This window comes from Epinephelus fuscoguttatus, linkage group LG7 (assembly GCF_011397635.1).
Source record: "Epinephelus fuscoguttatus linkage group LG7, E.fuscoguttatus.final_Chr_v1".
NCBI classification, from domain to species: domain Eukaryota; kingdom Metazoa; phylum Chordata; class Actinopteri; order Perciformes; family Serranidae; genus Epinephelus; species Epinephelus fuscoguttatus.
In genome coordinates, this window is record NC_064758.1 from 5237898 (window position 1) to 5257460 (window position 19563).

At 39.9% G+C, this 19563-nt stretch overlaps 1 protein-coding gene across 8 annotated transcripts in view; it reads right to left on the bottom strand.

The window, feature by feature from the left end:
- The window catches only part of dennd2da (DENN/MADD domain containing 2Da), a 52048-nt gene extending 32727 nt beyond the window's left edge, over nt 1-19321 (bottom strand). For 3 of the 8 annotated variants that reach the window (XM_049581689.1, XM_049581688.1, XM_049581686.1), the window contains exon 1: nt 3350-3852. In XM_049581689.1, coding sequence (XP_049437646.1) covers nt 3350-3413 — 64 coding nt within the window. In that variant the 5' untranslated portion in view covers nt 3414-3852. Of the gene's footprint in view, nt 1-3349; nt 3855-4706; nt 4761-4934; nt 5022-5116; nt 5184-19081 lie in introns of those variants that run through there. The other 5 variants (XM_049581683.1, XM_049581681.1, XM_049581684.1 and 2 more) reach the window with 4 other exon arrangements.
- Between the last annotated feature and the right edge of the window lie 242 nt (nt 19322-19563).

Sequence of the window (19563 nt, forward strand, 5' to 3'; positions counted from 1 at the left end):
CTTTCCACCTTATCTTTCACACGGTAAATAAACAGCATTAGGAAAAAGCTGGTAAATACTGCATCAGGCATTAGGATATTTGCTTTGATTTTTAACTATAACTCTGTATACCTCACTCAGGCACTTACAGAGTCCATTTCCAAACTCTGACTTCCCAGATTTTGGTATCACAAACCAGGAAATATGTCAAGTGGATAAAAATTAACCGCAAACAAGGAGCAAATTTTACAACTCATCTTATCAGAAGACAAAGACAAAGAAAAAGAAAAAGAAAGATTAGAGCAAGATACTTTCCTAGAAACTGGCACAATTAAAAAAGTGTTAACCCTCTGAGACTCACCGTGCATGTCTCCCAAAATATAATTTTCAAAGCTCTGAGGGGCACAAACAAACATAAATATTCCCCATTCCAATAAATATTGTTGTACTGGGGTGGAGGCACAATTTTTACAGGTAGATAACTCAAAACCTGGGCATATAAAGCAGAAATGATCTATAACTACACATTTATCAGACAAAACACTGACATCACTGGCGGGTGAAGTGAATAACATTGACCATCTTGTTACAATGCAATGTTCTGCTGGGAAACTTTGGGTTCTGGCACTGATGTGGATGCCACTTGATGTGCTCCATCCACCCAAACACTGTTGGAGACCAAGTATACCACCTCATGAAAACAGCACTCCTTGATAGTAGTGGCTTTCCAAGCAGGACAATGCACCATGCCACACCATTAAAACTGCTCAGGAATGGTTCGAAGAAAATGACAAAGAACTCAAGGTGTTGACCTGGCCGGTACCCCAGAGCTATCCCCGATTCATGGTCCTTGGATAAGACTTGGCTCTAACCCGTCAAGGCATGGACACAGGACCTCTGGGGGGTCCTGTGGTGTCTGGCACTGAGGCATTGGCGGCGGACCCTCTGAGTCCTACAGATGCTCAATGAGATTGGGATCTGTGGAATGTGGAGGACCAGTTGACACCTTGAGCTCTTTGTCATGTTCCTCGGCCATTCTTGAGCCGTTTTTGTAGAGCGTCTGATTGACTATACACTACATACAGAAGTAATTCGACTTCCAATCACATTATCTGGGTGTGTTAGTCCGACTTTGAGAAAATCGATTCAGTACAAAATCAGTCGGACTACCACTTTTGCATGTATTTTCAAAGTCTGGTTTTAGTCAGACTAACACAATAAATTGATTTTCTCTAATGTCATGTAAATGTACTGCGTTTTTGGGTGGGTGGAGCATGTCAGCTGGCATCCACATGAATGTCAGGACCCAAAGATTTCCCAGTAGCAACGACAAAATCAGTAATTCACTTCATCAGTCAGTAGTTTTAACCTTGTGGCTGATTGGTGTAAAGTTATATGGGCAAGTCTGCAAAGAACCCAACGCCCATATTTGTCTTGACACAAGATACTGCAGTTCAACCAGTTTATTGTAAAAGGGACCCACGCAGATCAGCCCAGTGAGAGCAAATATGGGTTGAACCTGTGTTCTTTATGGAAAAAGATGGTAATAGATCCTGCTTATTGTGTTAAACTCTGTTGGTAAGGAGTAAAGAGAGGTTGCCACACAAAAAACGATCTAATCCCAAGTGAATCACTTTAAGACAAAACTGGTAACACTTTACCACAAACTGCATTCTTGTTGGTGTGTGGTTGTGACTGCAATGTCTGGTTTGCTGTCAGAAATGATCTCACATTTATCACCAACTTAGACATACATGTATGTCTAAGTTGGTTATGTTATGTTAAAAAGCTGTAAGAGCATATGCAGTACATAACTTTGACTGAATGTCTAACTGAATGTATCCGAGATGGCCTACTGTACAACTGGAGTAGACAAAAAAAGACATTCACTTTCAGTTTGGTGCACCTCTCTGGGTCCTGACAACAACCTTAACCGAGGCCTAAAGTCCGCCTTACACAACCTCTGTTGTCAGGAACACAGTGTTTGCACTGTGTCAATAGCAATGGCAGTGTTTCCCCAGCCAACACCTTACAGGTACTTTGCACTCAATCAGCTGCCAAGAAAAAACAAATATCCAGCAAAAACTATATTTGGTTGTTCTGTCATTCTTTACTCTTTACATCAACAATTACTTGAGAGCAAACCTTTCTTAAGCCTGCATGCTACTACCTAGTTCTGCTCCTGCTGCTCACCTATGATGTGGGTGTAAATAACAGTCGTTTAACAACCTCACGCCCCAAGGCTCCTGGACATGTTACAACACCATGCTGTCAATTCTTTAAGAAAAGGAATGGCGCAGTCACCAAAGCCAAACTAAAACTGCACTAAACCTGCTCATTTGTTCTTTTTTTATTTACAAAAACTACAACCTGTAGCTTTCAAATAAAACATGTTCACATACCTGTCTGTTAATCCAATGCTATCCAAAATATTGCAGTTTTTAGCTCCTAAATTCTGTTTCATCAGTGATCTCTTTTTTGTGTCAACAGCCACATTCCTGGCTTAATATGTAGCTAGCCATGAAGAGCCTCACATGAGGTTTGCTGAAGGTGAAAAGGTGTTTGACTTCAAATATGAAAGGTGGTTTAGTATTAGTGATAACACCTGTGTTTCAGACTGACTGCAACTCAAAAGACATTCTGTTATTTCTGCCTCTGTGGCTTGAAAGTAACCCAGATTCCCATATTTAAAACTTTAAAGAGGCTAGCTAAGAGTTGATGAAATGTGATATCAAGCTGTAAGGTGTCAAATTAGGCAACATGCTTAAGTATGCCACGGACAAAATTCTGCCTTAAGGATTGACACGGTGAATCACATAGTTGTTGTAATGGGGTTCCCGAATAAAACAGTTAAATTTCCTATACCCGCCTGCCGCCAAATCACACCAAACTGCATTTAGATATAAGTGAATTTAATGTTGTTGTAATTTTAGGTTGGTCTGCTGAACTCACATCACAACAAAATCTATCATTGCGGTCCATGTTTCAGTTCGGCGTACTTATATTTCACCATGCTGCACTCTGAGTTAGTTTTTTTGTCCGCAGTATTCAACTACAAGACAAACAGTGCAGTTAACTTGCACTGTAAACTAAGGTAGAAGTCTATCTTTTCTTAACATAGAGTGGTTGACAATTTGAAACACGGACATACAACTTTGCTCGAGACATGTAAACATCGCATGTTCCGACAGGTGTGCTACAGTAGCCTACGTGTTGACGTTAGGTGATAAACAAATGTTCAACATTAACCTCAGTATTTTTGGTAAATGTTCTTCCGTGGGCTTAACTGTTGATATAACGTAATGGGTCCAATCTACGTAGAGTACGTCAGTCAGATAAATGATAGCGTGTCAGCTGTAATGTTACTCACTCCATCTGTTCTTGAAGTTGGTCAGTCCGGGCCCTCTCCTCCTCCTCGTTACCGTCTCACTCATTGCTATTTGACCCACACACAAACTGTCGTCCTCTCAGCTGTTTTTGTCAGCAAACTCAGTAAAACAACAGCGGCACTTTATCGTCTCCATTCCTGCACATACTCAGCATCCTGGCTCGTGCTCACCACCGGTCCGCGTGCTTCACGGGCTCAAACAGCTCTGCTGGGAGCGTGCCCAAGCGGTCCGGTCTTGTGTTGCGTTCAAGGCATGTGCGAAAAAAATGTTTATAGTCTGATGTATTTCCTACTGTTGACCTCTGTTCTACCAGTTCAAGCGTTATCGTCTGTAAAGTCCTTCACACACTGAGTTAAAACACCTATAAGATATCATAGAACCGTAACAAGCCAACAACAACAAAGACAAAAAGTGATGTAGTTCTTTAAGTCCCTCCAGCTGTAGCCCTGAAGCCACTGCCAGCAAGCAGTGACTCAAACTTCTTGAGTAAATGCAGGCCAGAACAGCTTTTACTTTCATAGGAACCTGCTAGATAGAACTGGAACAAACTTACTTTACTGACTTTTCTGCCACTTTGACATACTGTTAGGGCAGGTTAAAATTTCTGCAAAATGCTATTTACAAGTGCTGTCACTGTGTAATTACAGAAATACCCACAACTATGAAATACAGTTCACCTGAAGTGTGTAGAATAGTCTTTAAGGAGGGGCTTAGCCCGGACCTCTGTGTTTTTGTTTTTTTAAAGTCTGACATTTATTCCTTAGTATGGCTCAAGCTCCAGCTCTTACACTTCCGATAATGTAACTCAAAACAGGCCTTTATGTACCAAATACTATGTAAGTGACTTTAGAGAGCTCATCCAGAGCCACAGAAAATGTTATACAGCTGGTTTCACAGGCCAAGTAGTGCTTCTTATATGCCTATGCCTACTGTAGTAAATTGACCATGACATGGAGTGCCTCTTTGATATTTCATGGTGGAATTGATCAGAGTGCCACTTTTCCACCAGGGGGAAGTGTTGATGGGTGATGAAACATGTTGTCAGTAAACGTTTCCATACACATTTTTCTGATTGCCTGTGTAAATTAGTAATACATAAATGTAATTTTTTGGTTTTTACCACATAAGCTGTTTTGTAAGTTTTAATTTATAATAGCCGCAATCCACATGTATATGACTATGATTGATCATTACTCTGGTTGCCAAGCAGCTAATGTATGAGCTAGTGACTGTAAAGCCCAAATTAAACAGCTAATCAGCTAATGAATGGGAATGCTATGCTCCATTATGCCATGCTTTGCCATGTGCACTTAATGCTCATGTTACCTTCATACATACCCGTCTCCTTCACCTGCTCCTGGGTACAGAATAGCTGTGCAGCACCATCTTCATCTGAAAAAGGTTCGCATTAAAAGCTTTGACCAGTTGGTGTGCTTCATACTGTGAGGGCATCAACTGATTTGTCATAATATGGTATAATAATGTCAGTGATTATTGTTATCATCTCAGTAGGTTTAAATCAATCAGTAGCTGACTGACAGGGGGTTATGAAAGTATATTGTTTACCTTTTCTCGATGTCTCTCGTACTGATGAAAATGACAGCAGCCCTCTCCGCCCTTTAAATCCACCTTCTTCATTGCTGTTGTGCCTTTCTGTGGAAATTCACATCATCATAATAATGATTTACCACTGATGAAATGGCTGATTGATATGCAGGTATATTTTGTAGTTAAATCAAGACACCTACTTTTGATACGGAGAGATGAGAAGCTGAAACTCCTTCTTGCATTATGAGGCAGTTGCTGCTCCGAATTCTGAGAGAAAGGGGAATAAAGACACATTTAAATGAAGTAAAAAACTAACAAGTAATCAGTGGTCCAGAAAGAAAGAAAGACTAGAATAATTTTCTGCCTTGCTAGCAAAATAAATACGTTTCTTAGTCTGTCAGTATCTCAGCAGCTACTGGCCATGCACATTTATTTGAATATTCAAAGATAATTCCTAATGGTTTTGGTGACCCTCTTGAGCTTTCATCCAGTGCTACTGTTGGGTCAGAATTTCAACTCTGGATCCAACATATCTGAACTAACGGTCGGGTTTCCAAGAAATTTTAAATGACCATTTTTGATCCCCAGATCATAAACCATTTTCATTTTGACATCTTCAGCATCATACACAATATATTTAATATCTAGATTGTCAAGATATTTGCTGTGAATGTTCATGGTGAACAGAGGATAAATTCTAATGTTTTTCATTACATCGCAACTTATAGAAGTCATTATTGTTGCGGTATTACAATGGTCCTGAGAGCTCAGTGCGCTGCAAATAGATGCAACACAAGCAAATGAAGACACATTTATACCAATTTGACAACATGTGCAGTAATTGGAAAACATCCAACAACTTGAGGATTCACAAAAACATCAATTTGACAACACATGTGTAGCACTGAGAAAAAGCATTGCAAGAAGCTCACAACACAATGTAAACTGTTTCTAGAGGACTCTTAAAAGTGAGGCACAAGGCTGGGACACACTTATTGTTGCCAAGTGGCAGCCTTTATGTCTATGGCCTCTACAGCTGAAAAAGCCAACACAGAAGAGTTAGAACCTGCAGTAACTCTTATGGCCACTTGAAGCTGGCTCCAGAAGTGAGTCAGTCCCCATATTAAAGTGTCCAACTTTATAGTAGAAATAAACATATTTACAGCTGGTAGAAAAACAGTTTTGGTCTCTATAGCTGATTTTGACATTAATGACAGATGAGAATCTTTATAAATCGTACCCATTTTGATTTTTATTAAGGCTTAAAGTTACACATAATTAATACAGTGACCGGTTTGAGTGACAGGCTGTCTGTGAGGTGTCACCAAAGTCTATGAGTCAGATGCACCCCTAGCTCCATCCACTCCGTCTCCCAAATATGTTCACTTCTGGTTCCAAAAATCTAAGATGGCAACAGTCAAAATGCCAAACTCGAGGCTTCAAAACAGTAGCTATGTCCATTATTTTTAAAGCCTGTGGCTGTTGCCATGGCTGTTGGCTTATGAAGTTGTTGAAGTCAGATATTTGTCATTGGTGTTGGAAAATCCCCAAAAATGTTAGGGGTTTTGTTTGTTTGTGTTTGGCATATTTTAACATTGTGATCACATGATTCACATATCATCGGAGATGCAGATCTATTTTTAAGTGATAGCCTTTTGCTTATTACAGCCTGCCAATTCAAAAAAAGAGAAAAATTAGGAGCAGCACAGGCAAAGTTATCTAACTACTATTATTGTCCTCTTATTGGAGATTAGTTAATTTAAGGATCTCCAGATGCTTGCCTAATTGCTAACTGACAAACAAATGAAGCAAAGGGATTTCATATTAGTCATGTCAGCAACAGCTAGCAGTAGTTGCTGTCCCTAGGGGTTCTCAAAGTAACTATTAGATTATTTAAATTGACAGTCTAATAATTAGCAAAAGGCTAAGCTGGGTAAACAGCAGATCTGCATTCTGCAATCATATTTGAATCACTGGAAAGCAACGTTAAAATAAGACAGAAAAACCAAACATACATCTTAGGTGACTTCCCAACAATATTGACAGATAGCTGTTTTCAATAACTTCATAGGCAGTGTTGGACTGTGGCATAGGCAATGTAGGTGAATGGTAAAGGCGCCGTTTTAGGGGGCGCCACAAATGGCAGAGGAAAAAAATTAAAATGTTTATCTTTTACTATTTTTTACTTATTCTATTACTAGTATTATTTTGAAATATTACATAAGGCCACAACAACACAACTACATAGCAAAGCCTACTAAATATTAGTGAGGCCTGTTTTTCTGGGCTCCTGGGTACTTATAATCAGCTTATTACAAACAGTAGATGTGAGTCAGCACGCCCTCAGTTTGGAGAAGTAGCCTGGACTCTGACATGAAAGCTAAATCTTTTACTGTGAAGGGGTCAGCAACAAAACAATTTTAGTGACCTAAACAAAGTCCCACCTAAAAAATCAGTATCAGTTAAATTTAGAATATTTTCACTGCTTTACCTTGCAGTGGTTTTCAGTGGTAAAATGAAGCTGGCATACTGGTCTCTCTCAAAAGCCAGACTCAACTGAATGTTTGAGTTAATGTTTCATATCTTATTGCTCTGTAAAGCACTTTGAATTGCCCTGGTGTATGAAATGTGCTGTACAAATAAAACTGCCTTGCCTTGAGAAAAACAGTGATTTAACATTGCTGTACACAGGGGCTGCTAGTCTATGGCTGTATCGATCAGTTATTTTGTTTGTGTTAAGATGGATTTACACTTGTGCATCAGTGCTATGCAGAGCCTACACTGCAGTACGTAGCCTATGCCGTTGTAAGCAGTCATACTTGTGTAGTAGTGTGTCTGTCACTCTGCAGCTACACTTCCAAAACGCTCGTCGGCAGTGTGAAGTGAAGTGAAGTGCTGTGAAGTTTAGTTGATTCAAAACACACATTACACATGCTTACTAGTGACAATTTCAAACACAAGTACAAAAATCGGCATCAGTGTAACTTGCAGGATTCACAAAACAGCTGTCATTTGCTGGACACATTTCACCCCCAAATACAACATGCTAATGTTATTGGCACAAGCCTATGGCATTTTACATTGTATAAACTAGCATAGCAGCTAGTGGAGATTCCCTCTGCTCATTGTATGAAGCCAGGATAAATCACATACAAGAATTAAAATGCTATTTTGTGGGGGCTTTACTATCTTCACAATTAATTGTTTCTTATCTGGGGAGAAGAAAAAGTAAATAAAAGCTTTGTTTCCACTGAGGTGGTTTCAGCTTACCAAAATAGACAGGAGGTCTGCGTCAGCATGACATGTAGTTACAATTCCACTTTACTGTGTGACTTTGGTGTTTGAAAGAGTTAGTTCAGAATCACCAAAGTCACACAATGACACAAACTAACTAACTGATTGACGCAGAGGTGGACCAGCAATCCCTCGTTAAGCAAGCAAAAATTATTGTTTTTGTCAATCGAGTCTGGTGGTTTTGCTGAGAGCATAGATAAGAAACTGAAGTTGTTTACAGCTTCATCGTCGGGGCAGGCTGTCTGACAGGAGGGTAAAGTGGTGGAAATACTCTCAATACAGCATACACCTGACTGATATTGATTGGGTGGGGCTTTCTCTGGTGGCTTAGTTGATATCTGCTATATGAAATACACTGGCTATGGATAAGTACAACCCCACTTCAAAAATATGAACTATCCCTTTAACAGAACGTTGGTCTGAGACTATTAGACCTACAGGCTCACACTGTCCAATCTGTCTGTGGCTTTAATAGTTCTATTGCTCTGCTCTGACCTTTAACTGAAGTCAGTGTATAACCACTGACTGGTGCTAATACCAGTTTACTAATACCATTCCTTTACTACCACTAAGCCACTGTTGTGTCTTTGGTTTGTAGCTGCAGCTTTTATGGTTAGTTGTGTTACTTGCCCTTGTTTGAATACTCAGCTGGAAGCTTAGAGTACATGAACTGTATATGAGCATTATCGGTTCTGCATGGGAAGACACGGCCACTATTTATAGCCGACCAAAATGACAGGACATGATGATGCCCTATGGGAAAACTCCCCAGCAATATAAACCACCAGTGTACAAGTGGAATGCATCAAGGCAGGGTTAGTGGAGCACAACATAAAGGAAAGGATTTCTAATATCAGTTTGTTACAGTTGTAAAACACTGTCTGGTTTCTGCTTTGAGTGGAATTTCCATAATTTTAATTTCTAAAAGCTTAAACATTTGGCTTTTAGTCAATCATTGATTTCTTGGGAAAAATCTTCTGGCACAGGAAGTGATGAGTTTTATGTTTCTTGTTTGTTTTGAATAAACCGGATAGTAAGCACAAGCAGTGAAGGAAAAACCAAGCAAAAAGTGTTGCCTACATTAAGTCAAAGCTCCTTACCAGATATTCCAAGAGAGAAAAGAAGACGGAAACTGACTGTCAGACCATCTGGAGACATGGGGGAGGGCAGTGCAAAGCAACACCTCAGTCACGATTTAAAAATATGTTTTAAAAACCATAACAGCCAGTGGTTAGTTTTCTTTTTAGTTAGTTTTAGTTTTCTGGATCAGATTCCATTAGTGTATAAAGAATGTACACATTAACATTCATTTACATTCAGTCATGACATTGATTTGCTTCATACATACATAACTATTACCAGGCATGAACATAGATAAACCTCAGATGGTGCTCAACCACCTGCCCTTTTGCCCTCTGCCTAGATAAGTCCCCTTAGTTTTCAAATTTGGCCCATGGCATCAAATTTCCATTAAAAGTGTGTCGGTGGCTTAGTGGTCAGAGCCCATGTACAGAGGCTCCGTCCTTGCTGCAGCGGCCCAGGCTCAATTCTGGCTTGCAGCCTCATGCCCCTTGCCCCTTGCAGCCCAAAAAAATAATCTTTAAAAAAAAAAGCGTGTTGTAATGCCTTACAACTGCATTTGGGTTTTCATTCTGCCAGACCGCAAGAGCCCCTGCCCCTCCCTAATTAACTTCCCCTGTCACAGTCATACAGTCACCACAGTAAACAAACTTTCATGTGCCCTGCAGAGCAACATCACATCTTCCTGATCTGCTCTCATGGACAGCCAGGTGACAATAATGTTGTTAGACACTGATTAAACTTCTATCAAAACATCTCAATACAGCCAGTCTAATTTAGGTAATAACCCACTATTAATCTGAACAACAAGTAGGCTTGTCTGGTATAAAATCTCTCCATCTCCCTCCAGTGCTGATTACGGTTTTAACTACTACCTGGTGCGAGTGGAGACAGATGGCAATTTGTTTTCCTACTTCCACATATCTTTAAAAACCAAAATACTTAAAGTAACAACAAGAGAAAACATAAAATAAGACTTGTATTTAATTCCTGAAGAGAAAAAATAGCTGAATTTGATGTAAATGAATCAAACTAACACCCCAGACGACTTTTTTTTCTCTTCAGCACTCCATTTACTTCATATTGAAGAACTTTGAGGTAGAAATCATCCTCAGTGTGTGGGTGTGTCAAAGCAGCTTCTACTCTGTACATCCAGAACCATTTAAACTTGTGGAACACGGTCCCTCATTTATACACGTGTTGAGCAGAAAACATGAAATAAGACAATTTCGTCTACAGGAGAATAAATATTTGAAAGCAGTACAGAATGCCTGAGAGTCTTACTGCTTCTATTATATTTTCATTTTGATTTGTCACCTGGATTTTGTTTTCCTATACAAAAATAAATACATTTCCACCATACACTGATGCAGAAAAAAATCACCAGAATGCAGGAAATAAAGTGTTTGAGGCTCAGAATGTCCTGGGATAGGACCCCCAGACCCCCCTGCTTAATATGTGTCTCTCGCAATGTTTAAACATTGTCTGCATCACTGTATGGGGATTAAAGCAAATATGTAAGTAAAAAAAACATGTTACTGTATATAACTTTATTTTTTATTATGAGAGAGTTGTTCCTTTTTTACTTATGCACCTGCCCTTAAAAATGCCTGTGCACGGGACTGCCTATACTACTTTTTAACAAGTCCTATTCATTTTCTTTATGACGTTATGCAGTAGTGTGTATGATGGTTACATCAGTTTGTTATTAAGCACAAACTCAGCTATGATCATTGAGTTCAGGTTTTGGTTTCAGCCTCTGGTACAGGAACAAAACCTGATAACCCGTGACGATAAGACTTCAGGAAGCTTTGCTGTGGCTGACTGTTGTTTGTCAAGAAATTGTTCCAGCACATGGTTCCTCTCAAACCTCAAATGATTATTTTAATAATGATTAAACAAACTTGATACAGATCCTTTAGAGGTGTTGGTAGACTAAACTTTTGACAAAGTCAGTCTTTATGCTAAGCTAGGCTAACCACATCTGAACTCCAGATCTGTACTTAACCCACAGACATGAGATTTATTTTAATATTCATTTTCACTTCACTCTCAAAAGAAGGCAAATAAGTGTATTTCCCAAAATGTCAAACTATTCCTTTGCAGATGATATATTGTGTAAAATGCACTGACTGTGAATTTCATTAAGTCATTTAGTCATTCATTTTTAATAGTAAGTGCCCTGTGCTGCTAGAGGAATATATCCTGGTCCTTCACAAAGGCTTATTATATTACAGTTTTAACTGGTGACATGAAGAACTTTTCTGATTTTATGCATGTAGAAGGGTGGAAAATCAGGTCCATTTAACATCCTGTCAGTGAAACAGGTGAATAGTGACTGTAGCTAACACAACACATTTATCAGTTACACGGTGCTCACAGTAGCTGATGACACTTTAGATACTGAGCAGTTGTTCAAATAACATTATGTGAGCAAGTTAATAAGATCAGAAATTCCCCCTTCAGTTATGTTGACATGGTACAGGATAAAGTCTATTTCACTACCGCTTTACGGTAAATGTCACCGGTCTGATGTAACTTATGTGTAAGCAGGAAAGCACATAAGGACAGCTGCCACAGTGATCACTACACTGTTACTTTGATTAGTTTTATACATTGTCTTAAAGGGAAAGTTATGCATTTTTCAGCCTTGACTCTATTTTCCAATGTTTTTGTGTCTAAGTGACTAATGCGAACAACACACAAAACAAACGTCATTCACTGTGTTTTAATGATGATGAACTACATTCATTTGTGTAGCATCCTTTGCTACTCATATAATGTATGTCACATGACGTATGTACATCACATACACTTGACTATGCTCCCATAAGCATTTAATTGAATAATTACTGGAGGTACTTTAATTAAATATTTATAAGAGCATCTTGGATGATCTTTTGTCCAGCATCTCGTTTTTTTATCGTCGGATCATCGGATGTGTGTGCTTTTCTTAAATGTTTCTAAACCTACTCATGTGCTTTTGTTGCCCAAAAGTAAAGTAGTTAAGGAAGTAAACTTAAAAAAAAGTTGTTGTTACTGATGTTTTAAGTTTATTGTGAAAAAGACTATGCATTTAACAAGCAGAAACTGTACATTGCTTGCGAAAACAGTAGTTTGTTTTGAAAAGAGACAATGCATGTAACAAGTGTACACTGACGAACCACCCCTGAACACCGTCCACGCAGGAGGACGCAGGAGAATACCTAGTGTGTCATATTTTGACATAACCAGCCACTGACTAAGCGTTGGTATTTGATGAGTTGGGAGTGAGAACGTGTTGTAACCTGTGAGCTGCAGTGTAATCTTCAGGCCAATAGCACACCAGTGTACGTACACAGTTCTCGTTTGTTTTTGCCACTGTCAGGTTAGGATTGTTATTGTAAATATCAGAAATAAAATGTTTTTCTTTACTTTTCATGTGATCTGGTCTGTTTGTTATCGTATCGTAAGTCTCGCTGAAGTAGCAGTCTCATTCTAAAGTCTCACAAATTGTTGCAGGAAGACAATAAGAAACAGACCAGATAAAGCGAAAAGTAAAGAAATACATATTTTCTTTGTTAAACACTTATAATATATTGGGCCTGTCAGTGGCAAAAACAAACATGCACTTATAGAGGATGTAGACTGTTTCACTACTGCCCTGAAGATTAGCCTACATTGCAGCCTGTTTCACGGCGGCTGGCTACAGCACTCGCTCTATACTTGACCAACTTCAAAAACTAAAAATACCTAAGTTTCACTGAAGTGTTTTCATTACATACTCAACTACATGCTAACATATTACCTCTGTATCGCCTCACAAGAAATGCTTTCTTCTCCTCTGGCTAGACAGAGGGACAGTTAAAGTGTATTACGGTAAACAGAATGACAAAAATTATGTGTTTTGAACATTAAATTATGTTTTAGTAGAAACGCAAAATACAAACTGAAACTGAAAATTAGTATAATATGGCTCCTTTAAAGTCATTATGTGCAGAGTTGGAAATAAGTCCACTTTGGGCCTACCGGTAGAAGTATGAAAAAAGACAAAACAAAACTTAATATTCACCCCCACCCACAACAAAACATAAATTGCTATTAGAATAAGACACTATAATTACATACAACTCCACACTGAGAGACTTTGAATGAATGAAATCCTACTGTACGCACAAAAAATACCTGATAGGCTGAGAAAAAAATCATGTTTTGGCCTAAATAACCTAAGCAAGAAATATTACAACATCTCGTTAAAAAAAAAACAGTCACTGATGTTGGTCTCAAGTAGAGTGCTGCTGCTGTCTGCTGCTGGTGTCACACCATCCACACCCTCCACCCCCTGATGAGAAACTCAGTTCACCCACATATAATTTGAATTAGAACTAGAAACATTGCTATGACACATATGAAATGTACAAATGGAGCGTATCCATAGGTTGGCAGAAAAGTACAGTTCCAGCATTTTATTCTGGTGACTGGGCTGTGGCCATTGGAGTGCGCTAAGACCTGTACACGCTTGTCCTTCCTCTGGCTTATCATTCACTTCAAAGAACAGATGGCCTCTGAGGCTATAGTGACCACACCTTAGTACACAATACATGAGGTGATTGGTTTAATGACTCCAACAGACACATATATTTATGACAAAATTGCAGTCTTTCTTTAGCTTATCTCATCAACTTCAATAAAGTAAGGTCACTGTATGCTCTGCTGTATTAACTCCTTCCATTACCATTTACCTTCCAAGGGTGAAAACTCTCTTAATGTTCTTAATTTAACTGAATTGTAATAAGTTTCAGCTATCGAATGTTTCATTTTGTATTCTGCATTTTTCAGCACCAAGGCTGGATTCCAACCTGTCAAAGCAAATAAGTGCCAGTGCTGTAACAAATATCAATAAATGCACAGGCTCCATTTTTCTGCAGTACTTTTACCTAAATTATATAATAAATATAATTGCACTTTTACCTAAGTAAAAATTTGAATGCAGGACTTTTACTTGTAACAGTATTGCATCAATATATTGGTACTTGTGAGATTAATAAGTAAATATTCTGAGTTCATCTTTGACTACTGAAAACTGCCAAGGGGCCCCTGAGCCTCGGGGGTCTAAAGTCTCCAGGTTCACTATGTAAGTAATTTAAGATTTGTATGCTAATACTTTTTGTAACACTAAAAGCACAATAAGTGGAGGTTGAATGCAGATCATTTATTTAATTACAACTTAACATATAAACTTAATGTATAAAAAGTAGAAATATTAATTATGTAGATTAAACCCTTTCATAACGCTCCATATATTAAAGGAATGCTACACCCGCAGAATGATCATTGTTATATCAGTTAGTCGTGCTGCTGTGATGATTCTGTTTTGGTTGTAGGTTTTGTGTTTGTTCTCTCTCCCTCCCCCTCCCCTGTCTGTTGTTTCTCCTGCAGGACATGTGTGTGGCAGGGGGTGTGGCTGGCTTCTCCCACAACAGCCAACGAGGCACACCTGTTTCCACTCAGCTCATTAACCTGACTATAAAAGCCTGGTCTTCGCCTCACTACTCTGCCAGATAATTCTGTCATGTTTGGTAGAGCTCTGTGTACTTACCTTCACTGTTTTTGGATTGACTTATTTCCTAGCAGTGTTTTAGCTGCCAGTTCTTCTCGTGTTGTTGCTAGCGGTTTTTGTACTTATCTTACAGCTGCCTGGAAGGAAAATTTGTTTTTTTTGTACATGTATGTAGCTGAATTTGCTACTTTGTTCAATGATCTTATTGATTTATAGTTGTTGGGAGAAGTCTGTCTGTAGGGCTTAAAGCCAGATAGCTCTCAATTTTTATGAAAAATAGTTTGGGTGGGGGGGTGGCTGAGGAAGGGGGCTGAGTGAAGATTGTCCCTTGCTGCGGGGAGAGAGGAGAGGGCTTCCCTGGAGGTTGGCTTCTTTCGCCCTGTTCACCCTTCTCCCCATCTCCACACTTGGGGCTCTAGTTTCGCAGACCGGGAGAGGTGGAGGCATAGCGCACCTGCGCTTCACCAACTGGGTATGGCCAGGCAGATTTTGCAAGTTTGGCACACCGTGCGCCCTGCCGCAGCTACTCCTCTTTCCCACCTCCGTCCCTTCTACTGGCGCAAGTCGAAAAGAGGGAGGAGAGAAGGCGTGGAGTGGGTTTTACACACATCACACCAATCAAATGAGCCCCTCTCCTCGCCCCTTAAATGCACGCGAGTTTACTCAATTTGCCATGGCAGAAGAGAGCAGCAGCGTCGGACAGCCAAACTTCTCCCAGGAGGAAACTGATGTTTTGGTCCAGGAGGTCCAAGCTCGCAGTGTCCGAATATACGGAACTGCGAGCAGACCTCCACGGGCTGATGATGCAAAGGTAGCCTGGGAGGAGGTCACCACAATTGTAAATCAATGTTGCGTTTCTCTCGTGCGCGCGCTCTCTCTTTCTCTCTCGCAGTCTCACTCTGTTTCTTTTCTTTTGACTTTTCTAAGATGACAGATGCTGAATATATACTCCCTATCTGATGCTGTGGCTGTTTGTGGTTGGCTGAGAGGGATGTGAACTCATTAATTTGCAGCTGTGTTAATCAAATCAGGTCGGGTTTCCATTACGCGTGCCAAACGGTGCCAATCCCCTTTGATCTGACATCAGATGTGACGGGACAGTCGATATAGAGATACATTTATGTGCTGATTGCAGATAGTTGCATTGAATAGTGTTTTTTGGGTATTTGTCCGCTGGTCAGCCAAACTTCGGCTTACACCGGCTGCGCTCCCCCTGCACTGACAGTAGATCTGGTTTCAGCTGGCGAGCTTTTAGCGCACCTTCGGCGAAGCCTTTTGGCATGAAACTGTCACTGCGCCAAGCTGGATCTGTCGACACCTCCCCCTGCTGCGCCGCCACACCCATCTCAGCGCACCTCGGTCTGCCAAACTACCAAACTGAGTGCGCCTCGGGTTGCGCTGCTCAAAACTAGCTCTGCGTGGGGTTCGCCACCCTGCGCCACCCTGCATTGCGCCGGGAAACTAGAGCCCTTAAACTTTTTTTCACCCTGCCGACAGTGGAGCTTATATCCATTGTGCCGCTAACTGTGTCACACGGGCAGAAGGGAAGGCGGCCGGAGCTCAGCTGGTCCCCTTCTCCACACTTTGACTTATTTTATCCTACTTGGTTCTATTTCTCCCTCTCTGGGAGCCTGGGCTCACCGCGCAGCAGCCCACCACATCCATCCACCCCTCCCTCCCTCGCGGCCCCGCACATATACCCCCGAGGCTCATCTCTCTCTCACCGCACAGCGGCCCTCCACATCCTTCCCTCGCCGCCCCGCACATATACTCTCCTTGACCAACTGACCTAAATAATATAAACACACTACTAACTGTAAACCTACACTAAAATACACTATGCTAACAATACAATTCGACAAATTACTAGCTATTCTCTCTGCTCTGATCCAACCTACTCGCTATCAGTTTGATAACTGCGGACAGAATGGTTTTATAGTAAGGAGGGAAGGAGTAAAGGGAGGAGGGCAGGCTTTAGCGTGGACGGTTAGTGACGTCATTTGCCCCGAAAAAGAGTCATTCGCCTCCAATGTAATGTCATCTAAATTCAAATGTAGTAACCAGGTTTCAAGCTGTAGAGGGCACTCCATAGTACAGTTTTAGTATAAAATGTAGATTTTCAACAGTTTGCACTAAACTGTCAAGATTGTGAGCAGGATCAGTCAGTAACACTACTATACAACCAGAAACAATGATTATCAGCTGAAAAAAAATGGTTTTAGGGTTTAGTTACTCTTTAAGTAAACTTTACTGCACTTATTATTTATGTGAGATTTTTGTCTTTTGGTCGAAAGTAAAAAAGAAAGGGGTGGCAGCTTCTTCTGTAACAGATTTTAATAAGGTAATTTGTTTCATATCGATCACAAGCCCCTAAATTGCATTGAATTGAAATTGTATTGTGGCAGACTTTGTAATATCAGCAAATATCATAACGTTGACCAAAGACTCAATATAATATTGTAATGTGATGAAAGTGGTGATGCTCAGTACTTCCCAAACACATGCATTTTCACTAAAACTTTACTATTGAAAACTGAACTAGAAGTGGAACTTATCTCTACTCTCTGAGACTTGGATTATACTGCATGAGTTGCGTGAGAGTTTTATATAGTTTTGGTTTTATTAAACATGGTCTCCAATCGATCAATAAATCAATATGGTCACCATTTTCTGTGGAGGCCTGCAAGAAAAGGTAACATGGTGTGGCTAAGTGATATACTAATGCTCATTTTTGTGGGAGAAGTGTTCCTTTTAGGAATATTTTCACTGAAAGATTATATTTAATCAGCATTTTTGGAACTGATTAAATAATCTTCGTACCAGAGTTTTCTGCAAAAACTGACAATTTCAACTTGTTTAACTATAAATGTTGAAAAAAAAGTCCTAGCCAGTGTCTGCATCCTGAAAGAACAAAATAAAGAAAGTTGCAGTACTAAACTTTTGAACATGGATCATTACATTCAGCTTGAAAGGCTGAAATATTCCTACTAGATCTTTTTCTCTTGAGCTCCATTTGTTTTGCATGGAAAAATAATCAGCAAAACATGCAAAGAAGCCAGTATCTACAGCTGTCAGGAAAAAAATGTAGTGGAGTAAACCTTCAATATTTCTTACTAAATGTAGGGTAGAAATATAAAATAGCAGAAAATGGGGGAAAAAAGTACAGTAAGTAAAGTACAAAAAAAGAAGAAGATATACTTTATTAATTCCCAGGGGCAAATTCAATTTTTTTCACTGTGTCATATACACACAGGCCCGAAATACACACACATGCACAAACAGGACATACACATGCATTAAATGGAGAGATATCAGAGCGAGGGGGCTGCCTTAGACAGATGCCCTGAGCAACTGATGGTTCAGTGCTTTGCTCAAGGGCACCTCTCTAGCTTCCAGTCCACACCTCAAAATTGTAAAAAGGTACAGTAGTTGATAAATATACTTTGTTACATTCCACCATTGAAAAGCACATCCCCTCCATCAGGATTATTTGCATTATATTGAGATTATTGATATAAAGTTGAGGGGCCCAGAGTTGAAACTTAGTTTGCTTAACTAAGTTATCACAAAGTCATTGTACCTGCTCTGATACCAGTAGTAAGTGATATACCAAGTTGTGAAAACATAAGTACCCTGATGGAAATATGACACCTTGCTTTTGTTTTGCCTATAAAGCAATGGTGTGATGTAGAGAGAAATTAAATGAAGATAGAACATGTGAACATGTGCCACTGAGATCTGGCTGCAGCACGTTTGTACTAACTTTGATCTAGGAAGCCTTTGCTAGCTTCGGCAGGTGTGCAGGAAGTTGCAATAGCTACTGGTTGAGGTTATGTTTTTGAATACATTTCATGTCCGTACACATGACGGGCCTCAATTAACCCCCCACCCCTTCCCTAGGCTCAACATCATAATGGTGTGCACTTGTAATGTAAATCTTACGACAGGAAGTAAAAGTGAAGTTGCTTAGATCAAAGTTCTCTGTTTCTCCTGTCATGTGATATTCACAGGAAATGTCACTAACGTCTTTAAAATTCATGCTGCAGTTTTTGGTTCTGGTTTCCCAAGTGCCAGTGACTGTACAGGGCATTGCACCGTGATTTATGATATTTTTCAAATACTGATATCAATGAATCAAATGTAAAGTGAGTATTAAAATGTTAAGTGAATCACAGTTGAGCCTACTCAAATGTGTGGAGCAGCATTGAACTCAAAACAGAAAGAGCATGGTTTATGGAAAGAACACACTCACCACCTGTGCTTGCTGTGGCGTTTTGTCCATTTGTCTTGGCGTAGCAGATGAAATAAGGTATTTATCCTCTGGATCCAGTTCGAATATTATGAATCTGTCATAACTTTGATCTTATTCCTTCATCAATAAATTCCAGCTGAAGATGTTTTCTCTTGTAGCACATACAGGCACTGTTATCAGTGACGGTGAAAGAGCAAGTGCACATAAGGAAGTGCACTTGCTGAAATGTGCGGTTGACGGACTTCAGTCTCAGGCTGGGATTTCCTCTTTCAATGTTGAACCAAAGTACAGTGACGTAGGCATGGCTGTGGGTGTGTGTATGTGTCTGAGTGAGTGAGTGAGTGAGTGAGTGAGTGTGTGTGTGTGTGTGTGTGTGTGTGTGTGTGTGTGTGTGTATCTATGTGTTGATAACTGATACCTGTTTGTCAGCTTTTGGAACCAGTTAGTACATGGACTACTTGGACTAGGATAACAATCAATAT